At 43.3% G+C, this 27,532-nt stretch overlaps 2 protein-coding genes across 2 annotated transcripts in view; both read left to right on the top strand.

Annotated features, from left to right (window-relative positions):
• LOC147659221 (solute carrier family 22 member 23-like) overlaps positions 1-27,532 on the top strand; it is a 655,822-nt gene that overhangs the window by 18,994 nt on the left and 609,296 nt on the right. The window lies entirely within an intron of this gene.
• The window catches only part of LOC147659222 (uncharacterized), a 63,125-nt gene that overhangs the window by 16,856 nt on the left and 18,737 nt on the right, over positions 1-27,532 (top strand). The window contains exons 2-3 of the mRNA XM_086951875.1: positions 25,606-25,707; positions 26,818-26,949. Of these exons, the coding sequence (XP_086808001.1) occupies positions 25,606-25,707; positions 26,818-26,949 (234 nt within the window). The remainder of the gene's footprint in view (positions 1-25,605; positions 25,708-26,817; positions 26,950-27,532) is intronic.

Raw genomic sequence — 27,532 nt, 5'->3', positions numbered from 1 at the left:
TCTGTGTTTTTCATTGTTCGTCTATTTTCTGTATTGGGCTTGAGTTGGGTGGTATGCACGGTACCATGAGGCCTGGTGCTCCTTAGACTCTCAGCACAGCAGCAGAGGTAGAACAAGCAAACCTCTGGCAGTATATTCAGCCCACCTTGATAGGTGTGGCCAGAGGCCGACTCCCTACCTGTTCAGGTGGGAGCTGCCTCCCTTCCCCATGCCCAGGTGGGAGCTGGCTGCCTTGCCCATGTCCAAGACAAGGTGGGAGGTATCTGCGTGCGCTCTACCTGAGACACAGAAGACCCTTTCTGACAGTCCGTGTACCAGAGGCAGAGAAAGAGGAATGGATGGTTGGTTTAATGTCTTTTTCATTGTAACCCCCCTAGAGGGAATCGCAGAGCTCTAGAGTGCCAGGTGTGGGGAATGCGGCATCTTGTCCCAGGAAGCCCCTTAATGCAGATGCCTCCCAAATGTGTCTGCTTCCACGTCAGTCACTCACTAGCAGAATTTGAGCACAAGGCACAACCTGAGTGCAGCCTGTTTTCATGTTAAAATAATCCTTTACAAAAAGTGAAAGCGAGCCGAATGTCTCCCTTTTTATTAAGGTATTATTGTTTTTGATAATTAGGAAAAATTTTCACTAACGGACAAGACCTGACATCAGACAGTAATGACTATAGGTGAACACCGTGCATGGTACAAAAATATATAAATTTTATTTTATTAGGAGAATTTCTTTATACTTAAAATACAAGCATTTTTTTGTTTTTTTGTTTTTCTATATATATGTCTCCTATGTACATGCGATGATCAATCTACACATACAAAGTACTATTCAATTTTGCTCATTGCAGAGTTCAGTACATTTCAAGAAATGTTACATTTAGCCATGTTTTTAGATTGCAACGATCAGCTTGCTTAGCAGTTTCCATATATTCTCCAAACAATGAAATTTCTTGAAATGTACTGAACTCTGCAATGAGCAAAATTGAATAGTACTTTGTATGTGTAGATTGATCATCGCATGTACATAGGAGACATATATATATAGAAAAACAAAAAAATGCTTGTATTTTAACTATAAAGAAATTCTCCTAATAAAATTTATATATTTTTGTACCATGCACGGTGTTCACCTATAGTCATTACTGTCTGATGTCAAGTCTTGTCCGTTAGTGAAAATTGTTCCTAATTATCTTGTTTGTTCAACCATTTTGTACATCCCGAATTAGGAACTCTAGTCGGGGATACCCCTTTCTTTCTTGCATATATTATTGTTTTTGATATTCAATTAGTTTTAATCAAACTTGTTTATATAAATATTGATCACACTACCGGAACCTTATTCGTAAACCAGAGTACATATACTGCAGGTATTATAAAAAAAAATAGTATCTTATTTCATGCTTCCTCGGCTTCTTTAGTAAGGAACTGGAAGCCTCTTCAAGTGAGTGCTTTGAATACCACAAATCTTCCATAGCAATGGCTGTTTTGACATGATGGTTATTAAATATTTTTCTGAGACACCTTCAGCTGGGCAGATAAAACCACGAACCTATCGGCAAAATATGGACAAAGGCATTCTCAAATTCTGCATCACTTTTACCATGCTTCCCTGTTGAGGGATTAATACCATTTCACAATGATCATCTGTAAGAGCTATCATCTCCGTTCCAGGACCGTGACAAATGTCATGTTGCGTATCTTCTTGAGACTGCAAACAATAGGTAAGTATGGTTGACTTTAATCAAGCGGTTTCTACCATTTGAGGGAGGAACAAATTAAGGGGAGCATAGGGATTGCCATTAGGAGGTATGATGCGGAACAGTTAAACACCTGATCCATGCTTTTTTGGGGATCCCATCACGGAATGAAGTTTCCATGCTACATGTTCCTCATGCTGCCAGCGGCTCAAATGGTTAGGCAATTGACTCTTCATGTCTTTCAATATCCTTCCTCTTAACATGGTGTTTCTGTTTTTATTCAAAACTTAACCCGTTTGCACATAATTTTAGAGTTTTCCAAATAATGTCCCTTATTTTTTAATATTTGTGAAGAGGGTTTCTCGGGGGTTGTTTACATTTGTAGCATCATCTAAAATACATTAAATGACTATAATTCTGGGCTTGGCTTAACTTTGACATTGTTGTCTTTAATGGTTTTTCCTCCAATATTATTCGGTGAAAAAAAACCCTAGTGATCAGTGGGCTAGTCTGGTAAGGCCATAATGCTGGCATCTTGAAAATTCGTTGCACTAGCCTGATGCAGAGACCGAAGTAAGACTGTTTAGTACTGGTTTAGTTGTTTTTTGTGTGGGATGGATGCAGATTAAAAGCAATCAGATGGTCTGCAGTTTTGTCTTTGTAACCAGGGACCGACCTGCCTATAGGGCAATGAGGCAGTGGCAGGTGGGTTGGTCAGACAGATTAGTGGATGGTCTGAATTGCAAACATGGGCCACTTTTTAGCTATCTGGTTCGCTAATAGGGGCCACTCTTACTTTGGTGCCCGGGGGTCTATTTTTTGTCCCAGTCTACCCTGATCGCGAGCACTACTTTGGTTTTTCTTTGGTGTGCATGAGGAAGGTGGCGTGTTGAAGCAGTCACTACAGTAGCGCACCCACCTTCGACATGCTTGGTCTTCTGAGGAGTGCCAATCGACAGTGGTTGTAGGGTTGAGAGGGAGTTGCACAGTAAGGTCCTCTTCTAGCCTTGCTTTTAGGCAGAACCATGTTTATCTAATGGGTACCAACTGTGGCTGGAATGCTGTCCAATGAGATCCTGATTTTCCTTGCTTCCGTTGGAGGCACTGTGGTTTTCATACAGTGCTTTGTGGCACTATGGCTGTGGCTGCTGCTGGCTTCTTGAAGGGAGCCGTAGAGCAACTAATAATAATGTATTGATTTAGAGCTCAACTGAGATCCACAATATTTACACGCAAATTAAACATCAACAATTTAAAAATCACATATCCAGTATTAGATTTTTAAAATAGTTCGTAAGAATTAAAAAAACGTCATAGCACACAAACTAATTTGGAGGAGTCTTTACCAATTATATCAATTTAAAACAAATCTATATTTAAAATGCAGGGGTTTACATAAAAAAACTATTTCTGGAATCCATTAAAGTGCTTGATTTAGGTCTTCCCCCCCCCCCCCCTCAATTGCAAAGATCACAATTTCCAGATGAATGTTCTGTACCATACCAACATTTTGAAAAATAATTTAGCTGTAAAATACCAAGTCTTAACATTATTGTTAGCCGTCACACGTTGTGATCCAAGAAAAACAATACATATTTTTGGAGTTGCTTAAAATACATCTTGTCGCAGTGGGGCGTCTATGTTTTTAATGTAAAGCAGTGGGTGGGCCGTTGAGCATTATAATTGGGTAGTGACAACACAGCGATTGTACTTTAAAGTGTGTTTAGTTAAAAGTTTCCTTTTTTAATAGATCTCTCAGGGTGCCCACTGTAGCAGTAGAGCACGTTGTTCTTCAGGTCATAGAGACTTCTTTTCCAGGATGGCACCGGCTCCCTGCACTCGGCTGACCACTCAGGTGATTGCAGCTGCACTTTGTAGTATGTGCTTCACACATGAATGCTTCAAGAGCATTTATCTTCCACTTCAAAGACCAGAGCTTTTGTGTTATTATTTTCTTTGTGTTCTGAAAGCGAGGCTGCCCTCGTTGCGCTCTGCCTGCTCTTGCCCAGTCACCCTATTTGCACTTTCTTTCTACTCATCAAGCATTGAAGTGTTGGATAACTATCTCCCTTTCTTTACAGTAGATCCACTTGAAGTAAGATTTGCTTCTAGGTTCACATTTTGACTCCCTCCCCTTTTGCGAACTTCATGGTTTAAATGAAATCCGGCTCTATCTGCCTGACTGCGCACTCACTACCTGTGGCCCTTTACACCACCTCCACCCTTGCACCTTCTGATGCAGGCAGGAGTGGGTTAAGTTTGATCCTAAACAAGACTGTCTTGCCCTCCTATTGCCCCATCTCTGATGCCACCTGCTCCTCCTTACAATGCCGCCCGCTGTATCACTGACTATATTGCCACCTGTTTCTGAAACACGGAGTCCCACATCTCCCTCTGACTCTCCACCGCCACTCGGTGCCCTACTCTGTCAGGAGCCTCCTCTGCCCCATCTTCTCCCCCAGGAACATCTGTTTCCCGCTTACACTACAGATCCCTGCCCCATAAAAAAACTCTGCAGGTGCCTGTGCTACAACAACCCACACACCATAAAGGTTAAAATACTTCTCTTCCCTCCACTCCCATTTCTGCCATTTTTAATGTCCTCACTGCCTGTGACCAACTGTCATGGAATCCTCACTCCTAACCCAAATATTTTGCAACCTCTTTAAGGCACCAGCCATAAGGACATGGCTTACAGCTTCTTCACGTCCTCCTCTAGCCTTCCTTCCATGTTAATTTGTTGCAACACTATGTCCCCATATATCCAACCCAACCCATCGCCGCCTCCATTGGGGAATCCATGGGCGAGGCTATTTTTGTTACAGAAATGATAAGATGCCCGTCCCTGTGTAAAGCACTCTACATCTCTCCAGCCTTGCAGTACTGTTCAGCACCCAACAATCCTGGCTGCAAGACCGCATACCTTAGTTACTGATTACCCTCTAGTCATGTGAGTCACCTCCAGTGAGTCCCAGAGTTTTTGTGAAGTATGCTTTCCATGCTGGGAATGTGCAGTTTTGCATTTACAAGTTTGGGTTTACATTTCCTGGCTTGTCATGTGCTCTTGGCTAAAAAGCCAGGGATGACTGAAGATGTCAAAACTGACACAAGCCACCGGGCAGCAGTGGCTGTCATCTTGCCCCCCCCCCCTCCTCAATTCAATGCCATCCTGCATTCCATTCATCTCCACATCCCCCCCCCCCTCACTCCTTGCCACCCCCAACACCTAATCATCCTCCAAACTGCGTCTCCAAGACCGGTTTACCACCTTGCACACAGGTGACAAAATCACTTTGTGGCCATGCTGATAACTCTTGGTGGTAATTTATAAAAACGAACATTGGCAATGCCAATAGGTCTTGCCTATGCAAAAGCTATTGACTTTGACAATGTATTTTAGCCATGTTGTACAGCAGCAAGGCTAAATTTTAGGAGCATAGAGGAGAGTGGTGTGAAGTGTCATAGAGTGGAATGGCGAAGAGTGGCAAAGAGTAGATTCATGTAGTGGCATACAGTGAAGTGGCCTAGAGTGGACTTGTATTTAGTGTATAGATGTAGTGTTGCATAGTTTAGTGGCAGAGAGTGCAGTGGCATAGAATTCAGCTGCATGCAATACAGCATCATAAAACCCATTGTATATTAGAGCGTTGCATATTATAGTGCAGTAGAGTACAGTACAGTGGTGCAGAGTGGAAAGGGATAGATTGCAGTGGCATAGAGTGCTGTAGAATATAATCACATAGAATGGAATAGAGTGGACTGCTGCGGAGTGCAGTAGTGTGTAGAGTGCATTGCCATAGAGTGCAGTAGTGCAAAGTAGAGTTCACTGTTGCAGAGTACAGTGACAGAGTGTAGTGGTGTAGGTTGGCGTAGAGTGCTGCAGCATATAATTTAGTGACGTAGAATGCAGTAGAGTAGATTAGAGTGGTTCATAGTAAAGTGCTGTTGCTTTGAGTGCAGTGCTGTTGAGTGCAGTGGCATAGATAAAATCGTTGTAGAGTGCAGTCGGGTGGATTTGGTCTCTTGGCATAGTGCACTGGCATAGATTATAGTGGTGTAGTATAGAGGCGTAGAGTGCAGTGGCATGGAGTTGCGTACAGTGGAATACGCATGGTGTATTGGCACAGACCACACATTTTAAATTTGAAAGCCCATTACATTTGCACAACATACAGTTCAACCAATAAAACTACACGGTGCACAAACGATAATGTGTGGAAATTGCTTCACCCAGCATATTGATTTGTTTTGATAATATTAAAGTATTTATTTCCAACACACTTCAGAATTAAGAAAAATTTGCTTCATTTGTACTTTTGTACTTTTGTAATGTTGACATCGTCTGAAATAAAGCTAGAAAGAATGTTTTCCTATCCCCAGTATTCAGCAAGATTGTAAAATAAATCCTCTCACTTTGAAGTTGGGAAAAGAAAAGTAAACACCAAGCGCTATCACAGAGTCTGACATTTGACTCTGCCTTCAAATGCACAGCAGATGTGACCAGATAATAAGATTTACGGGCCTATTTACTGAAAGGAGGAATATAAGGAGAGGTAGTGTGAAAAGGCTTTACTCCTTGGAGTGACAAACTCTCACAGGACAGCCTAAAAGAAATAAGGCTAGCAAATAGCACACAGACCAATGTGAGTTACCAACCACAAAGCCAGTGCTAAGCAGTGGGCAGAATGCATTCCCAGGAATGCTTTCAGAACATCCCCAAGATGTCTTTAGCAACCCAGACAGCTGCACTGTGTGGTAGGCTTAGACCTAATTCCCCTAAAACACTGACAAGAAAACATGGAGTTAAGAAAATTGATATCTTAATGTTTTGATCCGATTGCAAAAACGATTTGTACCGTTGCTGTAAAACTACAAAATATTGATTTTATTTATATATTTTTCCCATGCGAACATTTAATACAACAAGGCGGGGGCTGAGAAATGGACCATTAGTGAAGCACAGACCCGGTTCTAGCGGGTGGGCCGGGTGGGCCGGGCCAACCCAAACTTTGGCCTGGCCCACCCAAACATAACCCATGGCCCTGGCAGTGACGTCAGCAAGGCCAGCAGAATATGGCCACTGCAAGTTAAAACGTTCTTCGAACATTATCTTTCTTTAGGAGTTGCGTGATTGGGCCTGGGCTCGCACCCCCAATCACGCATCTCCTATTAGGCAGGTGGGCTGTGTCCCCGCCCACTCGTGCAGGTACATTAGGGGCACTGAGAAGGGGACGAAGCCTTTCGTTGGAACTGGATTTGTGGATAATTAATTCTTTTCTGCTGGTAAAGAGGAGTTTGTTTTGCCGTTTCGTTTTCCTGACCTTCCTGACCCCTTGAGCTGTTTGTTTAACCGATCCGGCTGTGACAGAGTTCGTATGGAGCAGGTAAGAGAATGTGTGGCTATTGTATTTTTTTAAATCTGTGAGAAAGACATACTTAGAACGCTGTGTTTATTTCATTGTGTGTTTAAATCGTTGGTATCATGGATGCACGACAACTAAATGTCCAAATAACCTTGGGGATTGTTGATCTTGCTGGAGAGCGTTCTTTTTTTGGTTTGTAGTATTTAAATGCAATAGAACTGTAGTTAACGTGGATAGCTCAGTGGGTTACTGCCTTTGTCACAGAGATCCTTTGATACATAGGACAGTGTGATCAAAGACGTGTATACAAACCAGAATGGTATAATTAGATTTTTTTTTTTTTGTATTGCTAGTTAGTTCGAATTTTCCCAGTATTTCATTATTCTAATGTTGCAATACAGAGTTTGGGCAGATATAATTTCTAATCAGTACAGCCAACCACTGGGGTATGCTTTAAATCCTGTGTTTGTGGTTCTCCAGACCCAACCCTCTTAATACATATTGCCCAGCAGCATGGATGAGATGTGATTCCTACACCTGGTAATCTTCATTATTTTATGTGACATTCCCTATAGGCTGATTTGGATACTTTTATGAATCATTGTGTCTGCATAATGTGTGTGTGATGTACAGTACTGTGATACCCTACACTACGAGTAGCGCAATACAAGAAATAAAATGCATATGAGAGAGGGGCTATGGAGTGATGATGGGCTCTGTTGGAGGGTGGCAATGAGGGAATCTGAGGGGGGCATCATGAGGGGTGGAGAGATGGAAGGCACTGGTGGAGGTTGTTTGTGACGGAGTCTGAAGAGGAGGTCATGGGGAAGGGGCTTTGGAGTGATGAGAGGCTCTGGTGGAGGGTGGTAGGAAGGGATTCTGAGGAGGAGGTCATAAGCGGGAGTTGCTTTGGAGTGATGAGGGGCACTGGTGGAGGGGTAGGAAGGGAGTCTGAGGAGGAGATCATGAGGGGGAGTTGCTTGGAGTGATGATGGGCACTGGTGGAGGGTGGTAGGGAGGGACTCTGAGGAGGCGGTCATGAGGGGGGTTGCTTTTGAGGGATGGGCACTGGTGGAGGGTGGTAGGGAGGGAGTCTGAGGAGGAGGTAATGGAGAGGGGCTATGGAGCGCTGAGGGGCACTGGTGGAGGGTGGTAGGGAGGGAGTCTGAGGAGGAGGTCATGAGGGGAAGAGGCTACGGAGAGATGAAGGCCAGTGTTGGAGGATGGCAATGAGGGAATCCGAGGAGGGGGAGGTCATGGGGAGGAGCTACGGAGAGATGAGGGGCACTGGTGGAGGGTGGTAGTGGGGGAGTCTGGGAGGAGGGTGGCAATGAGGGAATCCGATGAGGTCATGGGGGAGGTGCTTTGGAGCGATGAGGGACACTGGTGGAGGGTGGCAGTGAGGGACTCAGGAGGTCAATGGGGGGAGGGGTTATGGAGCGATGAGGGGCACTGGTGGAGGGTATTTGTGTGGGAGTCTGAGGAGGTGGTCATTGGGAGGGGCTTTGGAGTGATGAGGGGCACTGGTGGGTGGCAGGGAGGGAGTCTGATGAGGAGGTCATGACTGAAAGGGGCTAAGGAGAGATGAAGTGCACTGTTGGAGGGTGGTAGTAAAGGTGTCTATCGAGTAAGAGGTCAGTGGTGGGACACCAATAAATACTTTTGCACCGGCGCTATAATAGACCCTGTAATGTTTTTGCTTATTTAATTATCAGTTGGGACATATTTTAAAGTGTGTGCTAATTATATTTACTCTTATATTCAGGGTTTTCAGTTTGAAGGTGATTTTACAAATCTTTTTAGTGGGATTATGGAGAATGAAACCAGGTGGTGCCTGATATGGGGCTGGGGACCAAAGTTAGTTGTGAGTTAAGGTGCACGGTAGAGAGATTGTAGAAAATTGATGATCAGGCCTGGAAGGGAGTGTACTGCAGAGTCTGGGGTCAGATGGAGGTATTAATGAAGAGAGATTCTCTCTGAAGGCTGGCAACGAGGCAGGCTGAGTAGTGTTACTTGCCTGATACTCCCACCTCAGAAACCTCCTCTGCCCATCAAAAGGACCTTACATGGGGATCAAAACACTTTTTGAGAGTGTTAACGATTAGAAAGAGATTTGGAAAATAATGGAGGGCCCTGAATCTCCTGTTATCCCCTTCTATCACACGCAGGAGTACAGTTTTTTCTATTTGTAGGCTACCTCCAGAAGCGACACATTGAGCCCGCAGTGGCCCACCCAAATGCGCCCTTGGCCCACCCAAACAAAAATTCCTGGAGCCGGGCCTGGTGAAGCAAATCACAACGTAAAGAAACCGGTCAAGCTGGATTGGCTAATAGCAAAACACTGATGTAATAATGAGAAAATAAAAAAAGAGGAGTGTTCTGGGTTAAACGATACCCGCATCTCCCAATACCCCCCAAAAATCAACATTTGTAAATCGATGCAGAATCATTGGTATATCGTTCTTCGATATTTTTGCCTGTGGTAATTGCATCTACTTGAATAACAGGATCAGCTTCTGAAATCTTGACATCATTAAAGATGTGCTAATCCCACCAGAAAGCACTCGACTCCAAAATGATTAATACTAGTTGGAATACTAAATTAACCCATTGAATCTAAATCAGCCGTGCTTTTCTGACAGACAAAAATGCAATGAAGAAATTCTAGTTGGTCGAGATAAGGTGCATTGTTTTTTTTTCTTCATTTTAGGAGATGCTATGACCCAGAATTCTTGCTCTTAACTTTCATGTATAATCTTCATTCATCCTTTGGCTTTGCCCTCCGAATAATTTGTTTTTTCAGTTCTGCCCGGACACTGAAAATGATAAAGTTCTTGTTTGCTTAAATCCGGACCTTGAATTACACTTTTGTGGAGTCGCAGGCTCCTCTTTGTACCTGGGTGAGCAACCACGCGCTCATATGTAGATGTGGATAAAGCTTGGTGCTGGAGACGAGCCCTAAATCTACTGCTGGTCAGTGGAATTGGTCCTTCATCCCTATGTCCTTTCTCTAGAAGACCCATGGATTTTGCCTAGATTCTGATAGGTCATTTTTACCCAAATGAGAAAACGGTAAAAAGTTCTTAATTTTATTTTTTGCTAACAAATCTGACTATTCTGTTTTGTAACGTCCTGCTCTCAGAATGCGTAGTGATGGTCACAAACGGTTCCCACCCACTTACGTCATGTGCAATACCTTTTTATTTTATTAAAAGTTCTAAAACATGCTTACAGCAATGGACTAAAACATGCCATGTAGTCTACAATGAGGTTCCTATTTACGAGAGTGGCAGGTCTTCAGATGTTTAGGAAATCTAAAATGACCTTGAACTTACCTTAGCAATTTTGAGAGTTCATTCCAGAGTGTGGGAGTTGGGACTGCGAATACTAATACCATTCCATGTCTTGGGATAAGGGGGCTCCTGTTCAGTTAGGTTCTGGGCCTCGCAAGCTGGCAGACTGGATGTTTCTGATGTTTGCCAATTAGAGAGAGAGAGACCTTTCTAAGACCATAAACTACGTGAGAAATAAGAGTTTAGATATGATTTTTGCTCCCAAGATAGTGTAATCTGGGGCGATATGGCCATAATTGGGTAGAATAATGAGCAGTCGAGTGACTGGAGTCTAAATTGTCTGCAACCTCCTCAGCAAACATTTAGTCAATCTCAAGCGGCGAGAGTTGTAGTAAACCAGCCTTGATGGTGCCAATGCTAGGCTGTCTGAATCCTAGGGGGAATATCCTCAGAACCGAAATATCCTGAAAAGTCTGAGGGTTGGAAAAACACCAGAATTCTCCAAATGTGCAATCTGGGGGATAAATAAACCACTCTTGGTCCAGGGACACTCCAATTTATCTGCAGGTTCCAGGTAAACTGAATAGGCAAGACTAGTTGATTAGCCTCAGATCCTTAAAAATGCTGCCGCTGGTCTCCAGAGGCAGTTAAGAGATATGATCCTGTTCTGTTGAGTCTCCACAAATTTCATTGGTTTTGGGGCAGCAAATAATTTTCATTGCCGCCCAACCGCTCAAATCAAAATCTTTGTACTGACGTTAAGAGGGGAAGGTGCTAGACAGTTTTCCTGGTTTCATATCCATCGCTGCTGAAGTGCTTTCCACTGGCCTTTGGGTTGTCTTTGAAGCACTGGTGGCGTCTAACTAAACCCACACCCATTGCAGGAGGTCTGCAACAGCATGCCTGTGGTGGGCATTCTGCTTTACAAATCCTTGTGAGTGAAATTGTCCCAACGGCATCAGCGATTCATTTCCAGATTTGATTTGTTACCTTATTTTTTTTCTTGCCATTATCAATATTTTCTAGATGGATAAAATTTGAATATGAAATCCTTGTTTTCGATGGGAAGACCACCGTGTCCTATTACACGACCATGCAACCTTTAACACGTTTATGTTGGGCCTTTTATTGAGAGACCCTTTGTATTATTTTTGCAGAACTCTGCCTGTGCAGTGGCACGTGCTGGCATCTGTGGTTAGCCACAGAATTTCAGATGAAGTGCCTGCTTGCTCCTGTTCGGATATGAGGTGTCCACGTGACCATCTCCTCACTCATCCCGTCTAAGAACAAGTTTACCCTCCTTCTCTTAGTTGAAGATCTCCAAAAACAGCTGCCCACCCATCGTTGGCTGCTCTATGCCCTCTAAAGTTCGGATTTCACACGCATTTGTCTAGGTTTTGTCAATGGCTTTTTTTAGATCTGACTTGACAGTGCAGCAGTCTGCATGACCTACTGTTGTTGCCAATTATTGAAAGGCATACCCAGGCCTCGATAATGACTTGTGTGGAACTATATATCCCATGTTGGATTCCACTCCACCCAGTCTTGAGGATTCCGGTGTTCCGGCACACTGGTTTACCAGATCCAGGAATAATGTACTGGGGTTTACCGGTGGGAGTTTCCTTGGCAATGACTTGCATTGTTGCCCAGATCCTTTTCCTGAGCTGCCCAACCCTCACACAAGACATTGGGGATTCATTTATTGTTCCCCCTCATACTTCTTGTGCAAGTCAAAATACCACCTTCCCTTGTTCAACAGCCCCCCTCATTTCTATCTCTCCTCTCCTTTACTAGCCCTCCCGACCCCTGGGTTAAACTCCATGGAAAAGGAAATGCTGTGCGGAGTATCACCCGAATATGAGTCTGCACAGTAGTTACCCCATTTTGTGGCGTTTAAGTCCTAATAAGTACTAGCGGGTCTTACTGCTCAATACCAGTAATTTTGGGTGTGGAGTTTATACCCTGCTATTACCATGTAAGTTGTAATCGGGGCCCTTGATTGGACGTTGGCTCCACTAAATGGAGCATTTCCCTCGCCCCTCATTCTATTGACTTTTGGTGCATTATTCAACCCTCCTATGGAGTGCTTTCATTCCAATGCATGGGGACTATTTTACATTGTGAAAAATAAACATAAAATTCTCAAAAGCAATTTATTTCTGTTTTTGTTTTTCTCTTTAGTTGGGATTAAAATGCATGCCAGACCTATCGGCATTACAAGTTTGATCTGTTGACTAATCCATATAGAGAGGTGTGTGTCTCAGATTGTACATGTATTGATTGAACCAGGTTTTCTGAAATGTTTTCATGGCATGGCCCTAGGTTCTATTAATACAAATGTTAAGGATTCACTCCAGGTAACCTTTCCTAAAATAAAATTGTAAATTGTTACATGCACATTGTTTCTGAGTAGACTTCTAGACCTGGTTAAAAAAAGCTAAGATTGATAAAGGGGTAAGTGTCAGAGGATAAGGAATCTCCAAACTGTATGTGTGCGCTATTGAGGTGCAAAGAACAGAAGATAGGAGGGCCACAGGGTAGCTGGAGGAGGGGCGGCATAGATTGAGTGTGCATTGATAATGCGGGTGGGTTCACCTATCCTCAATGTATCTAGCAAGCTTGGGGCTAACGCGTCATGAGAAGAAGGAACAGATTCAACCCTTATCTCACAGGCCTTCAACAAACACATCTGTCCTATGTTCCACGATGTCCTTAGAAAAGTGTACTAGTATCCACTTGCACTCCATTTGACCCCACCACAAGGGATTCATTTTGTATGTAACCATGTAGCTATATATGTATATACTTGTTTTTTTATAGTTATGTAGCGCTTCCTGCTGCATTCTTCCGTTTTGTAAAAGGTTAACATTACTCTATTTAATGGTACTCCCATTTACCGACCTCGGTAGGACAGCAGCTTGAATAGGCCTTCCAAAATGAACTTCTAACCTGCAGATCGCAGCATAGATCGCGTCTGCGCTCACTTCACTGAGCTACCCAGGATCTCTCAGCCACCTTTGTGGTTATGAAAAATACACTTTGTGGTTAATGATGGCAATAAACTTTGTTTCAGGAGTGCGCTCATTGAGGCTTGGAGTTTAATTTAATTTTCAGGAGCACTTCCCATTACTAAATGAGCAATCATGTACTGCAAATACTAAAACCTTTTAAAAACTGGTTTAGCAGGAACTGGGCCTTGAGCCAGAGTAGAAAGCTTGTCTACTATTAAGAATTTCCAGAAATATGAATGAGGTACGTGCTGGGTATTACTAAGGGTCTTTAATAATAGGACTCTGTATGTAATCCTTCCTGATTCTTTCACATTCACTGTTTAATATGACAGTGATAATAACAAGCATTGGCATAGCCAATAGGTCTCACCTTTGGGACCTTTATAAGTGTTTAGCCACGCAACAGTTGATGTTGTTGCACCAAGGATATTGTGCTGCATAGCTAAATACTTATAAGGTCCCAAAAGTAAGACCTATTGGCTATGCCAATGCTTGTTATTCATTCTCACTTGAGAGCACTTTGGAAAAACAAAATTTCAGGTTGTGTGCTGTACAAAAACTTCACTCCGGCCTGCCAAGTGCCACGCATCGTGGGTTTGGCTAACGCATTGTAATGCCTTCTCCTGCATCGATGCACTGGCACTAAATACCACACAATTGTAGTGTCTAAGAGTGCAGCTTTAGCGCCCAACATGAATAGCTCGGCTGTGAGTACTTCGGTAGCCAGAGCGTGAGCCGGGCCCAATGTTGATGCTGGGGCTGTGGTTGTCATGGATACCCAGTAATGTCTGCTTGGGCCCGCCCTCACATCACATGCTGACACCTATTTGCTTGAAATAGACTGCATGGCACATTGTTAAAGCACAGGTTCCTGTGGTGTTCAGAAAACTAGGTCCGCAATCCGTTCCAATACTGGCACCGCCCGTCAGTGCCACACACACCAGACCGGAGCAGACAGTCCAGAGGCTTGCGTGGATCATCCGCTGCCTGGGTAAATGAGCTCTCTACAGGTGGGTGAGACGCTATAAAATAAACATGTAATGCAGTCTGCGCTCTTTTGTACCTGGGTAAGGTTCGAGCTATTTAAATTGCTGAAAAACGGTTGAAAAATAAACGTGTAACGATTAAAGGTATTTTTTTACCATGGTTAACTAATGCAAATTTTGCATAGTGAATGGGGAAAAATAAAGAGGGCTTAATATCTCTCAAAGACTACGTTACTAAAGTAGTCTGTATTAATTATGAAGAGCTCTTTTTTCTCTATGAAAAGTTAACTGTATTCATACTGCTGAAAAACGAATTGTGTAATGTTTATTTCCCAATATTTAACCTGCTGAAAAAATAAGCGTGTAATGTAGTCTGCGGCAATTATTAAGCTGTCTTTTGACCCTGGGCAAGTTTCACGCTATACAAACTGCCAAAAAAGTGGATTTTGCCTGTCGTTCGTGTGCTGATTTCAAATGCAACATCAAAGCGGTCGAAAGGGGAGAAAGGAGGGGTGAGTGCACGCCGAGGTGACAAGGATTGGGCGAGAAGGGGGGAATGCCAGCAGCAGAGGAGCCTGATTAAAGCTGACAAAGGGGAGGAGGGAGTAGGGGGTGGAGAGAGTAGGGGGCGGAGAGGAGGCTCTGAGGGAGAGCGACGTAAAGCCATATGGCTGCTTTGCACGTGTACATGCCGCGTGCACTGTAGCTCTAGTTCTGCGATTCCTGCTTACTAAATGTCTTGCTAGGAGCGCATGTGCGCTGGCTCAGCGAGACCTAAAAAAGGTGCAGATGCAAACGTTTTTCTTAAGAGCCCCTTGCAGATGCTGTTGAATGCCGGGGTTGCCAAATACATAGGCAGACTTATTGTCACCAGCCATTGTTTAGGAGAGCAATCATTCCATATGGGCCAGAGTCAATCTGCTGCCACCGAACCCAACCACTAATGCTTTTGTTAGTTACCTCCTGTTTGCCTGGAGTTTAATGGTGTATAATTGACTCTTAGAGGGGATGAATGGTTTTTCCTTACACTATCTTTGATTGGCTCCCTAATTGATAAAGTCTTACATTTAGATCTATTCTTAGGCACCTCATAGATTTCATTGGTGAGGGCTACAATCTTCCCATCTACCTTCTGGCCCATTTCGAATGCAGGTGTTCAACTCCTTCTCCACAGCCATATAACCTGCTCCTAAAGTTGGCTCTAAATGCTCTTTACTAGCCGTCTGCTTGGATGATCGTTCCCCTGTTGTCTATTCCTAACCCATGATTGTTGACAACAATTAGTAACACTTGCTCAGGAACAAGTGGGACCAATCTCATGTGCACTTTCAAACTGAACATCAGTCCTGATGATGACTTCCGAATTCACATAGGTCGAAACGTCATCCACAAAAATACAATTTGGCTAAAATGGAAAACCTCTGCCTATGTGTTATTTGCATACCGACACATTATTTTATCACATTTGTTGCACTTTGCTATCACGCTTTCTTGAGTTCTGTTGTTGGTAATGAATGATAAAACATGTCCAGCTAAATTATTGTAGCAAATATATTGATTACATAAGTTGGCCAGGCTTGCTTTTGTAAGTGAGAATTAGCACGTTCATGGGTGACTCGGACAGACACCACATACCTTACAGTTTCTTCAGAATAAGTCACAACGAACCACTGTTTTCTGCACCTCAATCAATTTCTCTTCCTCCAAAATGACTGAATGACTTTCGCGATAATTGAACAGCTTCACACTTGTATCCCCTGTTTTTTTACGCTGACTTTGTGTTTCCTTAATGTGAAAGTGAATACGTGTCTGTGTGCACTTGCAACTTTTTGTAAATGCTTTAAACCGCTCAGATGTCCTTGTGTGAATGAATAAATTAATAATTAACCACTCTCCAAGTCTTGGTGTCCTGTATTTACATTAAATATTAAAGTCTGATTCTGTACAACGACCTTGTTGTACCTAGACAAACTAATTGGAATATTACATCTCTGAGAGTTAAGTGGGTTTCCTACATTTAAGCCTGGTGCTTTACATAACTTTTTGAAGTTGTGTAGTGCACCAGGCCCCACATAGCATCCAAGCACTCTACAATCGGAGCAATGGTTAGGCCAGATAATTTGACAGTTGTATATGTACAAGCTCTACTTGTTACGCAGCAGACCACATCAGGACATAAACACTGGTATCTTGGGAGCAAACCCTATACATTATAGACAAGTGTTAAAAAGTCTGCCAAGGAAACGACCAGAATGACTGGGGTAGGGCCACAGCAGTTTGAATTGTGGCAGTAGAGGACTAAATATGTGGCAAGAAAATGCAAATTAATCCGCATTTTGCAGCACATTTCTATTACAATATTATCTTGATATTTTGTAGTTTTATAATACATTGACAATAACAGGTTCCAATACTTTGCAAAATACTAAGGTTTCTTAAGAAAGAAAAGTAGTTGTGCGTTCCTGGTCCTTTTGAAAATATCGTTTATCAACGAAATGGTTGCATGGAAGCGAAGGCGAACCATGTCATTAATTAACACAGGCACTTTCTATCTCCTGGTAAAATAGATTGTGTAAAACAGCCAATGTTGCACTCAGCAGAAACAAGCCTGCATGTACACAATTTGTGCAGTAAGACGTGCACCTTTTATTCTGCGTGTCCAATTTATGTTGCAGAATCGTCTCTTCAATTTTGATTTTTCCTTTGAATCTGCTCTCCTAGAAACACTTATTTAGATAAAAAAAAACCTTACTGAACATAATTTAATATTGCATGGGTATAAAGTAAATGTTTGATAGGAGGCACTGAAATATTTAAAAATCTAACCTTAAAAAGGGGAGTAAAATGTTTTGGATTTTTCTGTACTCTTGAAATAATTGCTCTTCTGGGAACAGTGTATGTGGCGTAGCATACATTTTCCTAAATAAGGAAGCTAAATATTTTCATGACCAAGAAATCCCTGTTTGCCTTACATTAAAATATATCTGAATTTATTTCATGCCACAGGCAAAAGCCTTTCCCTATTCCATCAAATGGGGGCGTTAATTCTGTCTGGGTAAACGTTTCATATATTGCTAACAATTTAATTCCTGATTTACAGCAATCAACAACTAGAAGGTGACCAGTTAGCCTTTGCAAATGGCCAGTCCCTGCAATGCAGCACACCTTTTCCGTTACTTATTAGGTCTCGCCTGGCGTTGCGTCGCATGCGCTGCTCGCTCAGCGAGACAAAGTTAGAGGGGAGATTTGAGAAGGGGGCTCGAAGCCCCGCCCCTCATTTTCATTGGCTGGAGTCAGTTTATGCTAAACAGTGGCCTGCCATTGGAAATGGAGTTTTGTAGCCGCTGCTGTTTCTCTTTTTAAGACGGCCCATCCAGACTCTATCGCCTGCTTCACGGCTGCTGTGAAGCAAATTCTTATCTTTGAGGCGTGTTATATAAACAAGCCGTGAGATCCAGTCCGGATGGGCCTTCCCAAAAGGAGACCGGGCAAAAACAAACCAACAAGCACTGTTTGGAGAGCTTGTTTTTGGTAGGGACAGGGAGGTTTGGGTTGTCTGCGTTGCGTGTGTTTTTAAAATAATTTTTCTCTTTCCTTGAATCAGTCCGGATTCTCCTGGCCAGCGCTGTCACGAGGAGCCTTCAATATAAACCCATATTCTCTGTTCCTTTGCCTAATGCGCCTGGCAACTTTTAATCCTCTGATTCTTAAATGTGTTTGGTGGCTGCTTCGTCGTCCAGTATCCACCCCACCCGCCAAACCCTCGCCCCTTCCCTGCTCAGTGTACACTGATCCATGTTTGTACAATGAAATAAATATTGACGGGTACGGGATGTTCAATTTGTCCTGATCACTGGGCTGCAGTGAGTTCAGACAGGGCAGAGTGTGAAACATAAACTCTTGATGTAATTTCTACTGTCAACGTGATGTACAGCCAAATACATGCAGACACACCGCACCAGCGAGGGGCTGCTGGAGGGATGGGCTGGGGAGGAGGGGGGGGTAGGCGTGTGCTTCTTCCTGTCTAGAAACTTTCAGTGAAATGGTAACCCCAGATGCCAGCCGGGTACCAATGGCCAGTGGCACCAACCACCCTGCAAATACCAGTGGCGGGTGTGAGGGGCCTTGTATCTGTGTCCGAGTGTCAGCATAAGTGCCTGTTTGAGTGTTTCGTTGTATGTGTCTGTCAGTTTACGTGACGATGTGTCACTTAAAATATGTTTATCCCTTCATTTGTGCTTACCAATATATCTGAGAGGATGCAGCTTGATGGCCAGAGCTGCTGACTTTGCATCTGGGTTACCAGGTTCGATCCTCTGCGTTGACTCTGCATCCTCTGATTTTGTACAAATCTCCCCATGCTTGCGGAAATACGAGTTTGCCCTTGTGTAATGTAACTGGTGCTCATGTAAAGCGCTCCAATACCTTTAGGGCGAGTGCGCGCTATATAAATATGCAAAAACATAAAATAATGATTGTCTGCTGGTGTGCGTGTACCCAAGTGGGCAAGTTTCTTTTATTGTATATGTATGTTTAATAATATGTGAGTCAGCAGATGTGTGTTATTTCCATTATGAGTGCCAATGTACATGAATTTAAGCATTCACACATGCAGAACTGTCATTTATGTATAAATATTAATACATGTCTGAGAATCAGCTGGTGGAGGAAGGAGTGAGGAAATGTTTTGTCCATGCTTAATGCTGTGATGTTAGTTAGTGTAGGTGTTGTAAAGATTTGCAGACTTGAGGGGGAGTGAGTGTTTCCACTAAATTATATTACCACACAACAGTTTCAGTGAAGTTGTCACTTGAACTCTGACTTTACAAGGCAGTTTACACCAGAATACTCAGTCTAGGATTTTCGAACCAAGAAATAAAAGTCAGAGCCAGTGTTAACTAAGTGACGTTTGTCTCTGGAGCAAGAGTAAAGTACTCAGAGAAACAAGCATTTGCAATGCAATAGATCCTGCATTTATGCGAGTTTGAGCTATTGACATTGCAAATAACAATCCCTTTTTATTTTTGTTTTCGTTTTTAAAACTTAAATAAAAGGCATTGTCATTTACAGTGCCATTACTTGATTAATGCTTCACGAAGGGAAAAAAACAGCCTTTTCAATGCCAATAGCTCAAAACAATGTCATTGCGAGATCTACTGCATTGTAAATTCTTGTTTGTGCTAGAAACATTATTTCTTTTTTTTAGGTCGACCCTGGGCAACACATATGCTGCTCTGGGAGGCATGCTGTATTAGAGTATGTACTTGAAGCTCCACCCACTCTTCGCCCATATTTTTCATTGGCTTGTGGCATTGTCCTTTTGTAAATTCTGGCTTCTGATTCATTAATAGGCTTGTTAGTCCCTCCTTAGTTCCGCCTTGTCTTCATTTGGAACCTCCCATGAGGACAGGCCCTTTGCTTCTGTTACACTGTATGTTTTATTTAGTCTGTAAGCATTATTTTCTTTAATGAGTTTCTCCTACTGCAGGCACAACATGCTTTCCTGCAACATTCAGCACGCAATGCGCGCTTTCACTTTCCAAGCAGCCCGGGACAATGGCTGCTGCTTCTTTGAAATGAAGTAGGTCTCACATTTACAAGAGTTTGAGCTATAGGCATTGTAAATGACAATGCCTTATATTTATGTTAATTATCAAAACATATAAATAAAAGGCATTGTCATTTACAATGCCAATAGCTTAAACTCTCTCAAATGAGACCTTTTGCATTGCAAAGGCTTGTTTTGTTGGAATTTGCACATTCTGCACAGAAGGTGGAATATTTGGCAAGTTTGGTCGATTAATAACTGCAGAAAACACTACACCTGTGCAATCAAGTTTGACCACAACACTGTGAGTGGCTAAGAAAGAGAATTGGAGTTCTCATTGGTGGAAATTACTTTGGAGGAGAAGAAATGGAAGGGCTTTTCTGAAAGCAAAGGAACATGGTGGATAAAAGCGCGCACACTCATTTTTGGAGAGTTACCTGAAAAGGAATAGTTTAATGTATTTTTTTTTCTTTTGAAAGCTAGAAGTTCCAAGAGACGAGGTCCATAACACCAGAAAGAACTTAGATCCATGAAATAGTTTGTACGTCAGATAATTAGAGTGATGGAGCGTTTTGTGTCCGTTTCTAAATGGGTTTGGCTTCTCATTGGCTTCTCATCAAGGCCGATGGAGTGCGAGGAGAACTAGAGTGATATGTTAAACATTTAGCTCCTGCTACTAAACTTGCTCTGTTTCTGGGCTGCCTTTGGGGGCTGCAGCAGAATCTCCGGGAATACTGTCAGGAAAGAAGCTCCCATGATCAAGCCTGTAGTGGCCTAAGTTCTGTACCACATCCTTGAAGTCACTATCAGGGAAAATGGATTTTATCCAGTGACGGAATCTTAATTGCTATTTGACCTTTCTGGCGAAATGATTCATTGGCCATGAACTTTAGCCCTTTATACATAATGAACCTTCTACTTTAATGCTTTGAAGAACAATATTTACTTGTTTTAGATTTTGATCCTCATCATGTCCAAAGAGACAAAAATATTTAGGGACTTGGGGTCATGTGGGAGGGGAGTCTCTGGTTTTCCCCTCTGACACCATTCCCTGGGTTGCCATACTAATAGTTTACGGAATTGCCACATGGATCGGTCTTCTTTTGAATCTTGTGAAATCTACATCCCTCCAGGATAAGAAACAAACCAGGACAATGTATACAGTTAAATGTATCCTGGATAACTCATTGTGCACTTTTACCTTTGGTGGATATGGTCATGAAGGAATCTGTGTGAACCCCTATACCCCAACATCTGACCATTAATGCGGTTACTGAATCTCTGTGCGAGGTGCCAAGCTTGTACCATTTAATACTCTCCTCCAGAAACTACCCAAATTGATCAAGGTAACAGCCACATATAACCTGTGCCCATTCCAAGGGGCATTGGCATATTATAATTGTCCACTGCGGAGTTTGTGCAGTCAAGTCGGAAGACGAGGATGATTTAAAATATAGAAGGGTCATTATCTCCCTCATTATGCCCACTAGAATGTGCATTAGTGATGCTGGGACATGCTGCCTGGGCACAGCAGTGGCCTGGAATGCTCCTTCTAATGTTTTGGTAAGAACGAACTCCCATGCACTCTGTTTTTTTGCCTAATGTAAATGCTAATTGGCCTTGTGGGCCACCATAAGCCTTTACCACAAGGAGAAGATCTGAGACAGGAAAAAAGCAGTAAGTTGCATCCTGATTCTTCTTGTGATTGTGGGCCACTAATTACATTCTACAGTTCAGTTCAGATCTGTTGAACACGGGCCTACGTTACCAGTTACACTGTTACAGCCCTCCTCGTGCATACTGGTCTGTAAAGGCAGGGAGGTGAATATGTGAGATAAAAAAACAGCAAGTGTAGGATCTGAGAAGAAAAGGCATGGAGTTGGAGTAAATGCTAAGCAGCCTGGTGGCTTCTTAACAGTGCTGGTGGTGTGTTGCTTAGAAAAGCAATTTGAAAAATGTATTTATCCGTTTATTTACGAATAAGCCATGGGAACGGGCCTGTCTGTTCATTCTCTAAACCCTTTCTCTGATTTAAAAAAAATTAAAGTTATTCAGTTAATAATGCGTTCCGGAGTCAAGAGCACTTTAAACATTGTTTCATTTCACTTCACTCGTGTTTTACGGAAGCGCATGAGTAGATCTACTCAGGGCACAAGTCGGGGAGTACACACGGGTGTCCACCCACTATTTTCACACGGTGGATGCCGTCCACCATGCCAAGAAGTTGGGCCCCACTGAAAATTATATGTTGAATTCGTCCTGGTGTAATTTGCAAACACTGGGACACCTTCAGCAGCGCCTGCACCTTGTTGTCTGCTTTCAATCCGCATGTGCAGGCAGTGAGGGGGCTGTCTTAGTTCAGACTCCTGTTGGGCCCATAACAAAGGTCGAATCGGAGGGTTCATCAGGCCTGCTTTTGTTCGAGTCTCCTGGCTGGCAGCAGTCAGGAGCCTCACACCTTGTTAGCACTTCACACAAACTAAGAGGCAACTTTTCAGTTTGTTCAGCCCCTGTTTAGGAGATATGTATGCAATGCACTGTAAGAAGTCAGATGTGTTGGTCTTTCCCAGTATTTACCCAAAATAAATAGCATTTATATAGTGCTTCCTACTCCTGGGGGGCGTTGTATTAATTTAAATATCACGATTTTTTTCTTGCAAAACACTATGGCTATAGGAAGTTTACAGTGACAAAAAGGCAACCTTGTTTTTATGTGTAGCTTTAAAAAAGTGTGAACCTTCTGCCTAAATCCAAAGGGTTCCCTGTATACTCAAAATGTTGTGGAATGTACTCATAATAGACATGTTAAACATACATGTGAGGCTTAAGATCTGATGCCACTTCTCTCATGATGCACTTCCTGTGATGACTAAGCATGGGCGAATTTTGCGAATCTCGCGTTCGCGAATTTTGCGGATTTGCGAACTCGCAATCCGCAAAATCCGCGAATTCTTGCGAATTTGCGGATTTTTTTTTTTTTGTGTTCGCAAGGATTTCTGCCAGTTCGCTAGGGTTTCGTACCAGTTCGCAATTGCGAACTTACATTTCGTCGCGCAACGGTCGCGAATTATGTTGTTTCTACGTCTGGTTCATCATCACAGGTTCCCAGCACCCTCTGTTTCACCACTGCAACCCTCTGTTACATCAATGCCACCCTCTGGTTCATCATTACTGTAGATTATGGGGGGGAAAAGCAAGCACACCAGCCCTGCTTCAACTGAGATGAATTAATTTGGGGTTAGTTTATTAATGTGTCACTGTTTTAAAATTCCAGTCTGGCACCTGCTTCCTTATCTGTATTTTTGCTTTCTGTTGCAGTGCATTTTTTTTCCCCAGGACCTTCTTTGTGGCCTACTTGTAGCTATTGTATGAGCCTGCTGTGAGGGTCAGAGCAGGGTCATACAATTGTTGCAACTAGCAACTGAATTCTGGAGGGGCCCCAGTCAGGAAGCACTACCGGGAATTGTTACTAATGATGAGTTTGAACTCTTGCCCCTGCCGAGTGCTTTCACTTTTGAAAAACTCGTTTTTCTGCAATTTCGCGGGGTTCGCGGGGTGCGAACACGCGCAAGATCGGATTCGGAAGCCGCAAATTCGTGCGAATATGCTATTTGTTTTTTTTGCGGCGTGTTAGTTGGCAAGGTTTTGTGCGTTTTTGCGAGCCGCTCATAGCGCAAGACGCGAAGTTACCCTCGCGGTCGTTCAAGGGCGCAGCCATCTTGTTTGCCTGACGTATTTCCGTTTCCGGGCGCGAAGTGTAATCTCGCAAAGTCCGCGGCTTGCCAGTACAGTCTCGCGCGTGTTCGCAAGGAAAATCTCGCGCGAACTTACCCGCGCGGTCGTGGCCATCTTGTTTCTCATTCATTGCTATGGTTCTGGGCATGGTCTTTGTATCCTCTGTCAATCTCTGCCATCCTTTGCTTGTTTGAAGTTTTTTTTATCTATTTTACTTATTATCTATCCCTCTATTTTTCTAGCCCTATATTTTTGTGTTTACTGCTACTTTTGGTTAATTTTAAACTACTTTTGTAAACTCTTTTCTTCTCTTCCCTATTCTATTTTCTTTATTCCTTTCCGCCCAGACCATGGTGAAGGGAGCCGGGAAGCATCCCGAGAAGGGGAAGGGTCCCGCACCCCGTGTCCGGCTCCCGTGCGGGCGTTTGAGGGGGGAGCTAGTGATGCCACGGGAGATCTTTACCCCGGAGGAGGTGGCCCAACTCATTTTTTATGTTCAGCGCCGCCTCCCCAGGACCATCATGGGAGGCGGCAAGATCAGTGCCGGGTACGGGCCCGGGAGCGCCGGAAGCGGTGGGAGAAGGTGTGCCAGGCCATTTACCACCACTCTCGGGTCTGGCGCACCTACAACCAGGCCACCCACCGCTGGACGGATGTCCTGACCCGTGAGCGAGATCTGCTCGACCTCCTTGGCCTTGAGATCCCCGGGCTTGGTGAGTAGTAGTAGCTATGTCTTTACTACTATGTTTTCTCCTGCTGTGTTATTATATTGCAAATTTTTGTTTTTTACCAAGAGCAATAATGCTGCTCATTACATTGTAGGTACATTTTATTTCAAAATCTTCTGTGCATTTCAGGTACACTGCTCTCCTTCTCAGTAGTGTTGCTACTATGCTTATTTGTTTTAGATTTTGTGTTCATTTCATTGGCCTGTGAAATTATGTATGAGTGTAGTTGAAAGAACTGCGCAATGCTACACACTAAGGTTCAGATTTTTAATTACCGGCGCATCCCTGCAAAGTTGCAGGGATGCGCCAGTAATTGTGCGTCACGCCACCATCACCCATGGTGCGCCGTATTTACAATGCGGCGCGCCATGGGCCCAAAACGTCACCAAAGCGTTACACATCTGTGCCGTAAAGGTGGCGCATTGCTGGAGTTGCGTCGCAACGATGGTGCAGCTCCATCAATTCTCTGGGGTGCCCTATCTCCCCAATGCTGCGTCAAGCCGTACGTCTGCTTCAAGCAGGCGCAGGGTTTGAGTCACGCATCATTGTCCTCAAAGTGACTGATTGAAATCTTGTAGATTTCCCTCAGCCACTTTTAGGATGCGTTCCTGCGCAGGAACGCCCTCCCTTGCGCCGGAACACCCCTATTGGCGCAGGGCTTTACAACGTGATGCATCTCCCAGATGCGTCACGTTGTTAATATACGCCGCACCATTGCGCCTCTTTTGTGCTGTCGCTGCGTCACAAAAGTCACGCAACAATGGAGCAAAAGAGCCGCAAGGGCCTTATAAATCAGCCCCTACAGACTCAAGTCCAGTCCTTCCTTTGTACACATGGCGATAAGAAGAAATAGTGGTGGTGGATTAATAGTTTGAGTATTTTAATGACTGGTGAATGTAGTAGGAAACTTTAGTGTTGTCGCTGATCTTCAATCACGATGGACTTTGGCTGTCACTTTGCGTGCTGCGGACTGCTGCCTGCCAATCCTAGGCAAACCTTTTTAGTACTTTGTTTAGTGAGTTACATAGGGTAGTTTCCAATTCGACGGTCCGCAAATCAAGCAATACTAAAGTAATGACGTAGTCGACCACATGAGATTGGTCAATAATATATCCCGTGGAGTCGTTCCCTATTTGCTATTTCGCAAAAATATTTTGTTACTTTGTTAGTTCTTTTTTAAATGTTTGATTTGGTTGAGAAATATCATCCATGTTTTCTGTTTTTCTTTCTTTCATGTTGTACATCAGCTTCCCCCAGGGGCAAGAGGAGGACACAGGAGGAGGAGGAGGAGGGTGCTGTTGTCGATGCAGGCCAGGACCGGGCAGTCGAGGGCTCCTTTGCTGGCCCCAGTAAGTTTTAATTTTAATATAGAGTACTTATTTTTTCCTAGCGTTCCTCATTCGATTTTTTTTTTTCTAAATCGTCTTTGATCTTCTTGTAGACAGGATCTAAATTCTTATCCTGCCTCGACTATGACTCCGTGTGGTATTACTAGATTATTCTTATTAGTCTGTCTGTGTAGCTAACTAAGATTGCACATTTGGCATTTCCATTGGACTCCCATTCTAGTCAGCAATAGCTCTATGCACTGAGTGTAGTCCTCTGGGATTGTCCATAATGTCTTTTCAAGTATTCTAAATGTTTATGCTTTGACCATTGCCAACAATAAAAAGGTGAATGACCACCACCAAGAAATAATAAGATACTACTTTACTTTTGGTTTGGATAGGAGGACAATCCATTCTACTACTGTTGCAGGGACAAATCTGCACAAACAGAACTATGGACACTAAATAATGCATCGCTTAGCTTATCAATTATAATAGGTGCTGTAACTGTTAGACTTTCCACATACCTCAGTGATAACAGACTTTGTAGTTGAACCCCCAATCTCCTTACTGACTAGATAGTGTGGCAGAGTCATTTAGCTCCCAAAGTCACCGATGGCAGAGGCACGGACTCATGCTTGCAAAAATTCGAAAACCTTTAGCTCATCCACTCTAGTCTGGAGGACCAAAAACCACAGAGTCTATTTAAGTTTAAAAGCTTTATTAAAAGTAAACACATTTATTAAATTCAAGTTTGTCATAAAAGTGAACGTGTAACTGAAAATGGAAAAGTGCTTAGTGCTGACGATTAATTGGACACATTTCTTGTGGTCGAGCCGAGCTCTCACCTGGTTTGAACTTGATCCTGCTCGTGTTCTTAGAAGTCAAGGTTCTGTCTGTTAGGAGAAAAAGTGGTGCGTGTTAAAAAGTAAAAAGCAAACATTCATCAGTTGTGCCAAAAAGTGCAGCAAGACAACAGCCTTCCCTGGAAAAAGGGACATTTTTACTCTAGAGTACACAGTCAAAAATTATTAAATTGTACACTTTTTTTCACATTTCTTTCTTCCTCCTAGACCAAATATTATATAGTAGTGAGTGGTGTATTCTAACATTATTAAATGTACTTTGTAGGTGGAACATCTGGAGACGGGGCCAGCGCGGAGGTGGTGGCATTGGACGAGGAGGACAACTCTGGGGAGGAGGCGGTGCAAGTGCCGGAAAAGGACATGCCTGTGAGGGTTCAAACGGTGGTGGCGGGCAGAGGTAAGCTATACATTCCTTAGTCATTGAGATTGAAGACTGCAGAGTGTGCTTTCTGCACGGGTGTATTATAAAAAAAGCAGGTAGTAGCCTCCTCTAAATGTACTTCGACTTAGCTGTGAAGTTTTTGGCGAGAAGAATCCCAATCAGATCTGAGGTGAACTTGATGGATGGGATGAACGAAAAGCGAAAGAAGGGTGTAAGTAAGTGTGGAAGCACGAGAAATGTGATGACTGGCAAAGAAGAATGATATGTGTTTGCTTGGTCCCCGAGGTGGCTGGGAAGGTAAGAAAATGGTATGGTGCATGGCTGGGTGAATGATGAAGCAAGGATGGGTGGAAGGAGAACAGCCTGGGTGGGTGAGACAGAAACTGTATGTGTGCAATATACTTTGAATGGATGGATGCCTGGATCATTCATGGTACTATCTGACTCTTAGATAGCATATGTGAATCTAGAGAGAGTAGACGGTCACTGGATGAACGAAGTGTTACTTTGAAGAGCATGTAACACCGCACCCGCACGTCCGTTCCAGTGTAGGAAAGGCAAGGAAAAGAAGTTGTAACGTTGTCCAAAGACTACCATG

This window comes from Lissotriton vulgaris, unplaced genomic scaffold (assembly GCF_964263255.1).
Source record: "Lissotriton vulgaris unplaced genomic scaffold, aLisVul1.2 SCAFFOLD_384, whole genome shotgun sequence".
Lineage (NCBI taxonomy): Eukaryota > Metazoa > Chordata > Amphibia > Caudata > Salamandridae > Lissotriton > Lissotriton vulgaris.
The sequence above is the reverse complement of the archived record's forward strand: the minus strand, read 5'-3'. Positions and strand labels throughout refer to the sequence as shown.